The sequence below is a fragment of the Chiloscyllium plagiosum genome, unplaced genomic scaffold (genome assembly GCF_037043375.1).
Source record: "Chiloscyllium plagiosum isolate Xiang-an unplaced genomic scaffold, Cpla_swu_hap1 HiC_scaffold_26, whole genome shotgun sequence".
Lineage (NCBI taxonomy): Eukaryota > Metazoa > Chordata > Chondrichthyes > Orectolobiformes > Hemiscylliidae > Chiloscyllium > Chiloscyllium plagiosum.
Genome location: NW_028270164.1, coordinates 42832038 through 42847762, shown reverse-complemented (window position 1 = coordinate 42847762; position 15725 = coordinate 42832038). Strand labels below are relative to the sequence as shown.

At 42.3% G+C, this 15725-nt stretch overlaps 1 protein-coding gene across 3 annotated transcripts in view; it reads left to right on the top strand.

Annotated features, from left to right (window-relative positions):
- Positions 1-783: 783 nt before the first annotated feature.
- Positions 784-15725, top strand: part of bltp3a (bridge-like lipid transfer protein family member 3A) — a 123972-nt gene continuing 109030 nt past the window's right edge. For 2 of the 3 annotated variants that reach the window (XM_043716922.2, XM_043716921.2), the window contains exon 1: positions 786-1887. In XM_043716922.2, the coding sequence (XP_043572857.2) occupies positions 1844-1887 (44 nt within the window). In that variant the 5' untranslated portion in view covers positions 786-1843. Of the gene's footprint in view, positions 1888-15725 lie in introns of all 3 variants that reach the window. The other variant, XM_043716925.2, reaches the window with a different exon arrangement.

The window sequence follows — 15725 nt, the reverse complement described above, 5'->3', positions numbered from 1 at the left end:
AACTTTTACAAGAGAAAATGTAGTAAGGAAACTAATGCTGATGTCATTTTATGTGCATTGAAGAAACAAAATGTAAATTGAGTGATCAATTTGCAAAACACATCGATTCACTCTGTTTTTATGACCCCAAGCCTCTCCTTTCATTAGAATTTTCCCCTCCATCCCCATTCTGAACCTCTGTCTTAAGCCTCATTCACCTGTTTCAATGAAGCTCAACATGAGCTTGAGAAATAAAGTTTCGCTTCACAATTAGACACTGCAGTCTCCTTGATTCAACAATGAATTCAACAATTTTGCATTCCTATTTTGTTATGTGATTTTTGATTTTACTTTTCAGACTGCCGTCATTGGTAACAACTTCCTATTTCAATGGCAAACTGGACACATATTTTCTCTCTTTACTTGCTTTATCATTCACTGTGCATCATTATTCCTTTTCTTATTTAATCTGTCCTGACTTCTAGCCTATTATTGACTCTTTGTTCTAATCTCTCCTCCCTTCTAGCCTTCAATACTTACTTTAAGTAAGTCTCATCTTTCACTTTTTCCTGCTCTGATCATCAAACTGAATCATGAAAAGCTTTTCTCTCTTCACAAAGCTGTTTGGTCTATTGAATATTTCCAGTATATCCTATTTTTAGTTCCAACGTTTCTTCTTTTATACTCTAGTAAATCCTGTATTTTAGAAGGTCAGTGGCTTGTTTATAGCTTCCACCAATACCAGGTATGTGTCCACTTAAGACTCAAATAGTCTGTGTGGCATATCAATTTCAAAGGTTTAATATTGCACAGTATCATAGGTATTATGATGATAGCCTCTGGACTTGGGGGGAGAACAGCTGACAATACGAAAGGAGTGACACCCAACATCTGGTCCCCCTCAAAGTCTCTGGAACAATGTCTGTCATATCAATATAACCTGCAACAATTTGTTAACATACAATAAACTATATCTTGTTCACTATAAGAGATTCTTGTAGTGAAACAAGGAAATTGTTTTCCTCTGAACCAAGAGCGCCCTGTATTTTCCTACACTTAAAGCAATCGTCATCATCACCAGCAACTCACACAGCGTAAAAAAAGACATATCCAAAGAACAGCCTGGTAATAGTCTTTCTTTTTTCCACTTGTACAAAAATGTTTGTCCTCCTGCAGTGCCACCACACTTAAGTTCAGGAGAAAGAAACATACTCAGTGGAGTTTTAACTTTGTTGTGTTAGCTGTCTGTTTGTTAATGAAGAACTTCCAAAAGCTTGGCAAGGCAAATTCAGCCTTGGTTCCTGCCTCCGACTCCTTCGCTGTGAATCCTACGTTTGCAGGTGTCAGATATTTTGTGAGGACATGGTCAGCGTCCACCATGGATATTCTGAAGACACAGGGGTCACATATTAATAATGCTCCCTGGGTTAAACACTGGAGGGAGCCTGCGTATTTTGAACGACAAGTTATTATGAACGACACATGGAGTAAGATCCATAAGCAGGAGTGAGTTCAAATGTGTTTTTTTTACGAAAGCAGATCTCTCAAAAAGAGTGAAAGGTGTCAGGCACAACCTGTTTGAGCCAAGCTTGGGAAACATTGAGTTTTCAGAGAACCCCCTGGTGTTTTCTCCCGATGTACTGGGATGTTTAGCGAGCGCTGGGCAGCAGGTGGCGCAGTGCGGCTCCCAGGCGCCCGCCGGCCCATCTTGCCCGGAGTGTGCGGTCTTTTCTCGGCGGAGGAGTAAAGGAAAGGCAGGCGGCGGTGGGCTGACCACGGGCTCAGCCATTGGGTACCGCCGAGGCATGGCCGGACGTTATTTAAAGAGCTGACCGGCCGCTGAGGTCCCGGAGCCGAGTGCACCATGGCCGGCCTCATCAAGAAGCAAATCCTGAAGCACCTGTCCAGGTAGGAGGCGGGGCTGGGGCCGGGCTGTCCGTGCGGCGGGGAAGGGGGCGAGGACGGGCTGCCCGCGCGCCCTCCCTTCCCCCCTCTCTTCCCCCCTCTCTCCCCTTCCCTCCTCCCCCCCTCTCCCCTTCCCTCCTCCCCCCCTCTCCCCTTCCCTCCTCCCCCCCCTCTCCCCTTCCCTCCTCTCCCCCTCTCCCCTGCCCTCCTCCCCCCCTCCCCTGCCCTCTCCTCTCCCCGGGGTTACGGGTGGGTCGGTGGGAGCTGGGCACCCGGGGAGTCTGTGATCTGAAAGGCGGCGCTAACCAACCGGTTGTGGTTTAGCTTCGCTCCGGAGACGACCCCGAATTGTCGCCGTTGAGGGGAGATGGATCTTGAGGATAACATCGCCATTGGCGGTGCCACCTTTAAACTTCTTACACTCTGCTGCAATTCGCTTATATTCGATTCGGAGTCTTACACATTTACTCCACAAGTATTGATCCAGCTTAAATTAAAATCAAACACGTTGTGGTCGCGGTCACTGAGATCGAATGGCCAATAGTTTCTCCCTTTTCCCAAGTTTCCGAAGGTTGAGTTGGTGGCGGATGATTGTGGGAATTTTTTTGTCCCTGTTCGTTTTAGACATTTTGGTCGGTCCACGAGAAATCATTTTTGTTTAAAATTCGAGTGACGTGATGTGAAAAATTGTCACTGAGAGAAACCTGGCTGACCAGTTTCGTGATTAGAATGGTACTGGAAAAGCACAGCAGGTCAGGCAGCATCCGAGGAGCAGGAACATCGATGTTTCGGGCACAAGCCTCATTCCTAATGGAAGACCTTTTGCCCGAAACGTCGATTTTCCTGCTCCTCGGATGCTGTCTGACCTGCTGTGCTTTTCCTGCACCCCTCTAATCTTGACTCTAATCTTCAGTATCTGCAATACCCACTTAGAGTCTTAGAATCATAGAGATGCACAGCATGGAAACAGACCCTGCGGTTCAATCTGTCCATGCCAATCAGATATCCCAACCCAATCTAGTCCCGACTGCCAGCACCCAGCCCATATCCCTCCAAACCCTTCCTATTCATATACCCATCCAGATGCATTTTAAATGTTGTAATTGTACCAGCCTCCTCAATTTCCTCTGGCAACTCATTCTGTACGCATACCACCCTCTGAGTGAAAAAGTTGCCCCTTAAGTCTATCTTACATCTTTTCTGTCTCACCCTAAACCTATGCCCCTGGATTCCCCCACCCCAGGGAAAATACTTTGTCTATTTTATCCTATCAATGCCCCTCATGATTTTATAAACCTCTATAAGGTCACCCTTCAGCCTCCGACGCTCCAAGGAAAACAGCCCTAACCTATTCAACCTCTCCCTGTAGCTCAAATCGTCCAACCCTGGCAACATCCTTGTAAGTCTTTTTCTGAACCCTTTCAGGTTTCACACTTCCTCCTGAACGGTTACACAAATGTTTCAGTTCTGCAGAAGGAGAAGTTGAATGAGGGAACTCCAGAGCTTGGGTCTTTAGCAGCCAAAGTTATAACTTTCAGTGGCGAAACAAGATGATAACTCTTTGTGGTTTACTTGCCCATCATCTCTTCAGTTTCTCAACCTGAGATCTTAAGTATTTGCATCTTAATGAAAAAAGAGAGAAAAATTAGCAGAGTTCTTGATTGTGGGGTAACCAATCTAGAGAGTGCATTCTTTTAATTTGCTAAGTTCACCACTATTTTTTAGCTAGTAATGGATACTGACAAGGCTGCAATAGAATGATGACACTCATGATGGGAACCCAAGAGTCTCACAGAACAGAAACTAGCCCTTTAGCCCAACTTGTTCATGTTGACCAGGTTTCCAAAATTGAACTCTTTGGCTGTGTTTTGTTCATTTCCAGGTGAACCCTTCCTATGTATGCATCTGACCAGATGTCTTTTAAATATTGAAATTTTACCCATCTCTACCGCTTCCTCTGAAAGCTCATTCCATTTATTCACCACCCTCTGAAAAACAAAATTGCCCCTCCGATCTCCCTCCCCCCCCCCCCCCCCCCCCCCCCTTCCCTCACTTTAAATCTACACTCTCTAGTTTTGGACTCCTCTATTCTGGGAGACCTTGAATACTCACCTTATCTATGCCCCTCCATGATTTTGTAAACCTCTATAAAATCATACCTCAGCCTCTGAAACAAGTCCCCGCCTATCCAGCCTTTCCTTGTAAGTAAAACTTTCCAGTCTTTATAACAATCTTGTGAAATCTTTTTGCACCCTTTTCAGTTTAGTTACATCCTCCTTATAGCAGGGTGACCAGAATTGTATGCAACACTCCAAGTGTGGCCTTACCAATGTCTTGTTCGGCTGTAACATGATACCCCCACTCCAGCATTCAGTGCTCTGAACAGTGAGGCCAAGAGTGCCAAATTCTGCCTTCACCACCTTTTACTTATGACACCATTTTCAAGGAACTATGTACCTCAATCCTGAGATGTCTCTTTGACAACACTCCCAAGCGCCCTATGTCCTGCCCTGATTTGTGTTAGCAAAATGCAACACCTTTCATTGAGGTAAATTAAAATCCATCTGCCATCCCTTGCTCCACTGGCCTAGTTGATCAAGGTCACGTTTTACAGTTTGACAACCATCTTCACTGTCTGTTATACCACCAATTTTGGTGTCATCCACAATCTTACTAACCGTCTCTCATATCTTCTCATCCAAATCATTTATATAAATGGCAAACAACAGGGGACCTAATGGTCACGGGCCTCCAGTCCGAACGACAACCCTCTGCTGTTTTAAACACAGTATAGAAGCAAAAAAGTCAGGATGCTCGCCCCTTGCCGTCCACCACCACTACCACCACTTCAAGCACTCCTGTGATGGCAACAGCACCGGGTTAAATAGAGTAAAGTTTTCTTCACTCTATTTAACCAGAAAGGTTCTTTGACTCATTATGGGGGGGGGGAGGAAGTCAAGTAGCTTCAATTCTAGAAAAGTAAAAATTAAATAAACAAAAAGTGGCCTCTTTAACTGCTGCAACATTGATGGGTGTTCTTCTGTTTAGCTCACATGACTTATGCCATTTGAACACTATTTCTAGGCAGGGTTTTTGTAGCATTTCCTCAGTGCTTCAAAAATACCCAAAAACTATTTCCACAGCCTTTTTTTGAGGAGCCGAGTTCCAAAAACTCTGCCTCTGAGAACAAATTTCTCCTCATCTGTCTTAAATGGAAACATGATTTTTCAAGTGTGCCACGAATTCTAGAATTTTCCAGAAGACAAAACTGACATTCTGTTAAGATGCTGTCATTTGTATCATTCAATCAAGTTTCATGACTCAAGTTTCAGTTTCACCAAATTGCTTTCCAAGTCTCAAAACATTCGAATGTATCATGGTCACTTTCTGATAAGTTCCTTTTTCCATAAGGTTATTAATGACATGTCTTCATTGCGCATTTATAATCCGAAGCTTCCTGATATTATTTTAGTCACCAGTGCCCTAGGACAATTATACTTTCTGTGCTTTACCTGACCCATGTTGTGAATCTTTGATGTAATTCAATAATGTGGAACAGATCTGTTTCCATGTTATCATAGCTTAATGGGTGATTAGGTCTAGTTTAAGTTGGCAAGAAATTTAGGGTCTCCTGCATAAACTGACTTGTGTATTGGATATCAGTTTAAGTCTCTGCAGAAGCTTAAATTCTAATGCTGTCCAACAGAACTGGCAGGAAATAAAAACTTTTTAATGTGTCCATTGAAAGCACGTGCAAGGACTGCAGTCCTTTAATTTTGCACCGAATGGATATCCTTTTTCATGTACTTTAGTGTTGGAGGTGAGGACAATTTTTAACTACTTAACATAACTGACCACTTGTTATAAGACTTTAATATGGGTGGTAGAGCAAGGAAATGTTTCCTATATGTGCTTTGTGCCAAGCGAACAGTTCTGTATAATCATCCTTGTGACCTGGACTTTTTTGCAGTTGGGTTTCTAATGGTGAGTGTATTGAAAATTGGAACCATTGTCTTGTAAACTCAAAGTACAATTTACTAAGATAATTTTAGTGCTAGTTCGTGGCTTCTTCTACAAACATGAATGTGCTTATAAAATTCTTAAGAATCATACTGGAGGAAGTGAAACCTAATTCATACTGTTGTTTAAAAATGTGAACTCCAAACACGACCATGAACAGATGTGCTGTCTGGTTCAAATGTCATGAACACCCAATATCATACATTTTTATCATACTCTGTTCAGAATGTGTTCTGTAATGCTTAACTAAGTCACGCTTCTGCTTTGTGCTTGTGATAGTACCACTGAAAGCTGGAACCCATCAAGTGGGGAATTATTGGTTTTTTAGTTGCTCCATATGTCGCATTTTGTCTGTGCCATCTCCTTTTGTAAAGAGAGAACAGACTTGCGTTAAAATGGGTTATTTGCATCCTTGGGGATTCTCAAGTGCATCATAGCTGAAGAAATTCTCAACTTGAGCTATTTAAGGGAAAGAAACAAAGTTTTAGTGCATATCAAAATCTTAAAGTTAGTGAGATGAATTGTCAGTAAATTGATTTTTAGCTTTGGTTGAGAAGAATTTTCACTGAAATAGCTTGGGTTTGTGTGCTTGGGTCTCTACAAATAAGTATCCGGGGCCTTGATTTCATCTTTTTATCAAAAAATTTGCATTGCTGGAGGTACTACGTTACTCCAGTACAGCTCATAAATATCAGTCTGTGTAATGTGGTCAGGTTATGGAGTGGAACTGAAAGATGGAACTTTCTGATTTCGAGGGAAGAGTGCTTCTGTCACAAAAAAATGATTATTTGGTGGCTTGGGTGCGAAAATGAACAGAACCATGTTCAGTATAGCGTAAAGTTGCATTTGCATTTCTATGTTGTGTTTAGAAGGGGAGGACTTGGAATACAAATATGAAACTGAAACCTGGAATGGCATCAGATTATCTGAAATTTTGATGACATACATCTAAAAAAATTCTTAAATTTTCAGCTTATGGTGTTTTAATTAACAGCCAGGCTTTGAAGAGAAGAATAATACTGATATAACCTATTGCAATGACAGAGGCATCCAGAAGGCCAGACATATGTACAGCTTCAAAAAAAGTGACGAGGTGCTGTCAATTTTAGTAGTCTCAACAGTCAGCTGATGGAAGAAGTCCTGAGTGACTTGGAAGAAAACTCCAGAAGGAGCAAACTGTTTGAAGCTGAGGGTATGGGAAACCTGTGAGTGAGTTCTCAAAATGTTCAGAAATTGGTAATAAGAACTCTGGAAACTGGGAACAGCTGTGCAAACTGAGCAAAGAATCAAAAGTGGAGACAATATGACCATTCACTGAGGTTTGCATATTTGTAAGATGATGGTTGAATCTCCATTTCTGATTATTGTAGTAAGACAACAGTTAGTGAATGTTAGTGACTTTTCCTTTGTGTACTATAATGTTGCTTCTTTTAAGAGTACACTGGCAACTCATGAGAAGTTTCAGTGACTGACCACCATGGGGTAAATCAATTTCAAAAATAAAACTTCTTGTCAATTAAATTAGTTCTCATTTTGTAATCTGACTTGTTCAGTAATAACATCAGCTGAGAACATGACATAATTGAGTTAACAGTTGAGCACTGTTCATTATAGGATGATCTACCCTTGCCTGTTTGTCCTTCGTGATGAGGAAAAGACAGCAATTAAGTTAAAACTGGGCCATTTGAAACTGGTCAAATCTGAATTTAAAATTGAGTGCCATCATGAATGGTTGCAAAATGTTCAAGAATTACCCTAACTTCCCTGTGTAAGAGTTGTAAACTATCTTGCTCTTTGAAGTCAGTCTGACTTTACTGTTTTGAGGACTGCATAGCATTGCTTATTTCCAATGGTTAAAATTCCAGATGATATAAAAGATAGGGATAATAGTTCTTGAAGAAAAGAATTGCAGCTCTTTTTTTTGGGGGGGGGAGCAGAATTTTATCAGTTGTTGGTTAAAAATATGGATTTCTCTAAATTGTAATATTTTCAGTAATATTTCCATTGCCTTTGAAAAACTAATGGTCCTTTTTCATGTGCCAGTCCTGCTTTAAAGTCTAACTGAGACACCCATGTATTGCCCAGTGATCTGCACTTTTAAATATTGAGACCTTTTTTGAGGCAGTAGACTAAGTTGGTCATGCTTCGTAATTTAGATGAAACTGCAACTTCTGGCATCTGCCAAACTGAATTGATTCAATTCAATATCTTTGCTAAGCTTGAGAATAGCCATTGTCTGAAATGGTGAATAACATAGATTCAAAGTGAAACAAAATTCTACCTCCTTCTATACATTTAGTTATCCTGAAATTAAACTGGCCCTTTTTTTGTCACCATGTTAGTCAACTCACTCGAGAATTGCCATGGTAGGAAAGAAAAGTATAAATCTGGAACAGATGGGTATATCGGGCACTACTTTATTCCGGTCTACTGGTATAATGTTTAATATAATTTTTGGAGGTTCCACAATGTGCAATTTTACATTTTGATCATGGATTTTGTAGACAAGAACCCAAATAAATTGCTTTTTAAAAGGATGATTTGATTCATTTAAGCAGAAGAATTGTTTGGGAACATATGGGCTGAAACGTCCTTTTTTAACCAGTTTTGAGTACTTTTCACACTGGTAGTCTCAATGAAATTAGTGAAATTCTTTGTTACTTGTCACCTTTGAGATGTCTGAGAAATCCAAACCCAGTGGGCATGAGAGTTTTGCGCATTTGCAGTACAGCAGTTACTTCAAGTAGAGTTTTAATTTTTATCTAAACCATGTACATGGTTTTGAAGAATATTGTGTAGATGATTGAAGGGACCATAGTTCATTTTATTTCCCACATTTTCAGAACTGTCTGCTGCAACATTTAGCTTGCATTTTACAATAAATAGCTAGTCAAGTCATAGAGATGTAAGGCACAGAAATAGACACTTGGATCCAACTCATCCATGCCGACCAGGTATTCTAACCTAATCTAGTCCCATTTGCAGCACCTGGTCATATCCTTCTAAACCCTTCCTATTCGTATACCCATCCAAATGGTTTTTAAATGTTGCAATTGTACTAGCCTCCAACTTCCTGTGGCAGCTCATTCCATACATGCAGTACCCTCTGCGTGAAAAAATTGCCCCTTAGGTCCCTTTTTATATCTCTTTCCCCCTCACCCTAAACCTATGCCCTCTAGTGCTGACTCCCCCACACCAGGGAAAAAACTTTTGTCTATTTATCCTATCCATGCCCCTCCTGACTTTATAAACCTCTATAACGTCACCCCTCCGCTCCAGTGAAAACAGCCCCAGCCTATCCAGCCTCTCCCAAGAGCTCAGATCCTCCAACCCTGGCAACATCCCTTTTAAATCTTTTCTGAACCCTTCCAAGTTTCACAACATCCTGCCAATCGGAGGGAGACCAGAATTGCACACAATATTCCAAAAGGGGCCTAACCAGTGTCCTGTACAGCAGCAATGAGGCCTCCCAAATCTTGCACTCAGTGCTCTGACCAACAAAGGGAAGCATGCCAAACATCGCCTTCATTTCCTATCTACCTATGACTCCACTTTTAAGGAATTACAAACCTGCACTCCAAGGTCTCTTTGTTCAGCAACACTCCCCAAACCTTACCATTAAGTGTACGAATCCTGCCTTGATTTGCCTTTCCAAAATGCAGCACCTCACATTTATTTAAATTAAACTTCATCTGTCACTCCTCCGCCCATTGGCCCATCTGATCAAGATCCTGTTGTACTCTAAGATAACCTTCTTCACTGTCCACTACACCTCCAATTTTGTTATCATTGTGGCACACCACTGGTCACAGGCCTCCTGTCTGAAAGGCAATCCTCCACCACCACCCTCTGCCATTTGAGTCAGTTTTTTATCCAAGTGGCTAGTTCTGCTTGTATTCCATGAGATCTAACCTTGCTTACCAGCCTACCATAAGGAATCTTGTTGAATGCCTTAGTGAAGTCCATGGAGATCTCATCCACCACCCTGCCCTTGTCAATCCTCTTCATTACTACTTCAAAAAACTCCAAGTTAATGAGACATGATTTAACACATACAAAGTCATGTTGAATATCCCTAATACCTTTCCAAATACATGTAAATCCTGTTTCTCAGGATTCCCTCCAACCTGCCCATTACTGATGTCAGGCTCACCATCTATAGTTCCCTGGCTTTTCCTTACCACCTTTCTTACATAGTGGCACCACGTTAGCCAACTTCGAGAGTTCCAGCATCTTACCTGTGACTATCAATGATAAAAATACCTCAGCAAGGGGTGCAGCAATCACTTCCCTAGCTTCCCACGGAGTTCTAGAATACACCTGATCAAGTCCTGGGGTTTTCTCCAATTTTATGCAGTTTAAGATATCCAGCACCACCTCGTCTGAAATATGGACATTTTTCAAGCTGTCACCATCTATTTCCCCACATTGTTTTTCTTCCATGTGCTTCTTCACAGTAACAGTAATGCAAAATACTCATTTCGTATCTCTCATCTGCAGTTCAACATAAAGGCAGCCTTGCTAATGTTGGAGGGGCCAAGTTCTCTGCCTAGTTCTTTTATCATTAATGTATTTAAAGAATCACTTTGGTTTCTTCTTAATCATATTTGCCAAATCTATCTCATGTCTCTGTTTTTTTGCCCTCCTGGTTTCCCTCAAGTATACTCCAATTGTAATTATACTGTTATAAGGATTCACTTGATCTCTGTTGTCTATGCGTGACTTATGCTTCATTCTTTTTCTTAACCAAAACCTCAGTTTCTCCAGTCATCCAGCATTCCCTACACTTACCAGCTTTGTCTTTCACCCCAACAGGAACAGACTGTCCCTGGACTCTCTTTATCTCATTTCTGAAGGCTTCCCATTTTCGAGCCGTTCCTTTACCTGCGAACATCTACCCTCAATCAACATTTGGAAGTTCTTGCCTAACACTGTCAAAGTGGCCTTCTTCCAATTTAGAACTTCAACTTTTAGATCTGGTCTATCCTTTTTCGTCACTATGTTGAAACTAATAGAGTTATGGTCGCTGGCCCCAAAGTGCTCCCCCACTGACACCTCAGTTGCCTGCCCTGCCTTATTTCCCAAGAACACGTCAAGTTTTGCACCTTCTCTAGTAGGTACATCCACATACTGAATCAGAACATTTCAAACTCCTCTCTATTTAAATCCTTAACATTGGCAGTCCCAGTCTGTTTGGAAAGTTAAAATCCCTTCCAATAACCACCCTGTTATTCTTACAGATAACTGAGATCTCCTAGCAAATTTGTTTTTCAATTTCGTGCTGACTACTGTGGGGTCAATAGTATCATATCAGTAAGGTGATCATCCCTTTCTTATTTCTCAATTCCACCCAATAACTTCCTTGGGTGTTATCCCAGGAATATTCTGCCCAAGTACAGCTGTATTGTTATCCCTTATCAAAACTTCACACCCCCTCCTATCTTGACCCCCGCCCCTTCTATCCTTCCTATAGCATTTGTATCCTGTAATATTAAGATGCCGGTCCTGTCCATCCCTAATTGCTAATTGTGTCTCCATAATTGCTATCATATCCCAGGACCATGTTCCTAACCATGCCCTGAGTTCATTTGCCTTCCCTGTTAGGCCTCTTGCATTGAAATAAATGCAAATTACTTTATCAGTCTTACCTTGTTCTCTGCTTTGTTCCTGCCTGTTTGACTCGCGCCTTTTCCTAACTATACCAGTCTCAGATTGATTTCTTTACTCCTATTGGCCAGGGTCCCAAACACCCCATCTTACTAGCTTAAATCCTGCTGAGCAGTTCTCGTAAATCTCCCAGTCAGTATATTAGGCCCCTTCTAATTCTGGTACAATGTGAGAGAAAATTTAACGAGGAAACGTTGATCTGTATTTCAGTTGCTGAATTTTAGAGTCAAGTGATTTCAATATGGGGTGAGTTATAACATTACGTTGCATATGTTTTTAGCAACTGTATAATTTTAGCAAGATGACTTTTTGTCTATTCCACTCCCCTTGCAACGAAGGCCAACATGCCAATTGCCTTACTAATTATTGGCTGCAGCTGTATACTGACTGTGCCTTGTACGAGCAAATGCAAATCTGTCTGAATATCAACAATATTGAATACCAGTGTCATGCCTTTTGAAAACATTTTGTTTCTTAAGACTAATATCTCAACTGTCTATGTAACATTATGCAATCTCGTTGCTTATTCAGTTAATCGTTCAATGTCTCTTTGCAACCACAGTGAGCTCCCACAGCTTACCTATTCACATGGATTTTAGAACATCAAATGTAGATACCCGACACTGTCTCTTCACTGAGGCCAGGGGATTGGTTAGTTCAATGGCTAGATATCTGGTTTGCATGGCTTCATTTTCTACACCAGTTGAGACTGTCACAAAGGACTCCTCTTTTCACCCTGTTTCCTCATCTGAGACATGGTGACCTGCTGGCTCAACTCCCACAGTTGTCTTTCTCTCATGACAAAGCAATCCTATGATCTGGTGGGACACTGGCAACTTTACGTGTATCTTTTTCATTCAAGTCAGTACAGATTATAAATAGCTGAGGTTCCAGCCTCATCCTTGTTGCATTCCTTCTCTTTTCAGTGTCTGCCAATTTGAAAATGGTTTGCTTGCTTCCTGTCCATTTAACCAGTTCTCTATCTGTGCTATTACCTCCAATCCATGAACACTTATATTGCCTGCTAAGTTATTGTATGGCACCTTTAGAAAATTCCCTTTTGGAATAGAATTCTAGACATAGAATATCTTGGAGAAAGTGAGGACTGCAGATGCTGGAGATCAGAGCTTAAAAATGTGTTGCTGGAAAAGCGCAGCAGGTCAGGCAGTATCAAAGGAGCAGGAGAATCGATGTTTCGGGCAAAAGCCCTTCTTCAGGAATGAGGAGGGTGTGCCAAGCAAGCTAAGATAAAAGGTAGGGAGGAGGGACCTGGGGGAGGGGCATTGGGAATACGATAGGTGGAAAGAGGTTAAAGTGAGGGTGATAGGCCGGAGAAGTCGGGAAGAAGATTGCAGGTCAAGAACGCGGTGCTGAGTCAGAGGGTTGGGACTGAGAAAAGATGGGGGCGTGGGGAAATGAGAAAGCTGGAGAAATCTGCATTCATCCCTTGTGGTTGGAGGGTTCCTTGGCGGAAGATGAGGCGCTTTTCCTCCAGGCGTCGTGTTGCCATGGTCTGGCGATGGAGGAGGCCAAGGACCTGCATGTCCTTGATGGAGTGGGAGGGGGAGTTAGTGTTCAGCCATGGGGCGGTTGGGTTAATTGGTGCGGGTGTCCCAGAGGTGTTCTGTGAAACGTTCCGCAAGTAGGCAGCCTATCTCCCCAATGTATAGGAGGCCACATCGTGTGCAGCGGATGCAGTGAATGATGTGTGTGGAGGTGCAGGTGAATTTCTGACGGATATGGAAGGATTTCTTGGGGCCTTGGAGGGAAGTGCGGACACAAGTTTTGCATTTCTTGCGGTTGCAGGGGAAAGTGCCGGGAGTGGAGGTTGGTTTGGTGGGGGGTGTGGATCTGACGAGGGAGTCACGGAGGGAGTGGTCTTTACGGAATGTTGATAGGAGTGGGGAGGGAAATATATCCTTGGTGGTGGGCTCTGTTTGGAGAATATCTTGGTTCTTAGATTTTTGCTTTTCTATGTATCACTTCCTTGGAAATTTAATCGATTCTCTAAATGCTGATCACAAGAAAAAGAAGTTAATTGTTTGCATGAAGTCTATTGCTGGAAATCACCTCAACAGTTAATTACCCTTAGACCATGCTCAAGTGTGCGCTCATGCTCTCTGTACTAGGAACCCATGTGACAGAACAAAGCAATCACTTTTAAAATCAAATGTTGGAGATTGACTGCATGTACTTCTCAGATTGTATCATGTGCTGCAGACTATCAAATTAGTTTGATACTGACTGTTGAGTTGTCTTACGTGATTTGACCATTCTGCACACTTGATCAAAACGTTTTAAGTCAATTTGAGTGCAGGAGTTACCAGAGGAGCTGTTCACTTGGAATATTTTCCATTCCAGATTTTGGTTAGTGAAGGTGATGTACCCTTGATTTGGAAAAACTAAGCCCATTGCACAACAGGTGGTGCACCTGTACAGATCAGCAAAATGAAGAGTGGTAGTACAGTACTGATAGGGGATTCTTTATTAAGTTGAGTAGATAGGCATTAGCAGCCATCAGCATAATTGCAGGATGGTGTGTTGCCTCCTGATGTTAGTCAAAGATGTCTTCAGCTGCAGAACACTCTCTTCTGTTGGAGGACTAACAACCAGAGATCATGGCTCACATTCATGATCACAATGCAGGTAGGAGTGCTTTGTCCTGAAATTGGAATTGGGAAGTTAGGTAGAAAGTTAGCAATGATGGAAATGTGTTGCTGGAAAAGCGCAGCAGGTCAGGCAGCATCTAGGGAACAGGAGAATCGACGTTTCGGGCATTAGCCCTTCTTCAAGAAGGGCTAATGCCCGAAACGTCGATTCTCCTGTTCCCTAGATGCTGCCTGACCTGCTGCGCTTTTCCAGCAACACATTTCCATCTCTGATCTCCAGCATCTGCAGACCTCACTTTCTCCTCAAAGAAAGTTAGCAAGCAAGACCTTTTTTTTTACAAGTAGTAGTTTCCATAGTACTGCCCATGCCACGTGCAAGTGATTATAGGAACAGGAAGGGAAGGCTGTTGCTAACATAGCTTGAATGATGGTGTTTGCTAGATCTGTTTGAAGTCTGTCTGCTTCAGCACGGTGGTAGTGGCACTTGGCATGATGGAGGATGTTGTTGATGTGAAGACAGAATTTCCATCTCCACAAAGACTGTGTGATGGTCAGTATTATCAATACTGTTATGGGCAAATGCATCTGCAGCTGGCAGATTTTGAGGATGAAGTCAACTATGTTTTTCCCACTTGTTACATTACTCACTACCTGCTGCAGACCTAGGCTAGCAGCTCTGTCCTTGAGGACCCACCTGGCTTGATCAGTAAAGTAGCTGCTAAGCCATTCTTAATGGTTGACATCGAGAGCCCTGATGTAAAGGACATGCTGCACCCTTGATACCCTCCGTTCTTTGTCCAAGTATCTACTCTATTTTGCAGCATCCTTTTAGAGTCCTAGAGATGTATAGCATGGAAACTGCCTTTGGCACAACTTGTTCATGCTGACCAGGTATCCTAACCTAATCCAGTCCCATTTTCCAGCACCCTGCCCATATCCCTACAAACCCTTCCTATTCATATATACCCATCCAGATACCTTTTAAATGTTGTAATTGTATCAGCCTCTACCACTTTCTCTGGCAGCTGATTCCATACACTCACCACTCTGTGTGGAAAAAGTCTTGCGTACTTTTTAAATCTTTCTCCTCTGACCTTGAACTTACCCTCTAGTTTTGGACTTCTTCACCCTGGGGAAAAGACCTTGTCTATTTACCCTATCCATGCCCCTCCGATTTTATAAACCTCTAGAAGGTTATCCCTCAGCCTCTGACGCTCCAGGGAATTGAGCCCCAGTCTATTCAGTCTCTCCCTATAGTTCAGCCCTGGCAACATCCTTGTAGATCTTTTCTGAACCTGGGGCCGGGTGGGACAAATTGGATTGGGATACTTGGACGTGTTGGACCAAAGGGTCTGTTTCCATGCTGTATGTCTCTATGACTCTCTGACTCTTAAGTTTTACAACATCCTTCCTGTAGGAGGGAGGCCAGAATTGCACACAATATTCCAAAAGGGGCCTCACCAGTGTCATGTACAGCTGCAATTTGACCTCCCAACTCCTGTAATCAATGCACTGACCAATAAATAAAAGCATACCAAACACCAC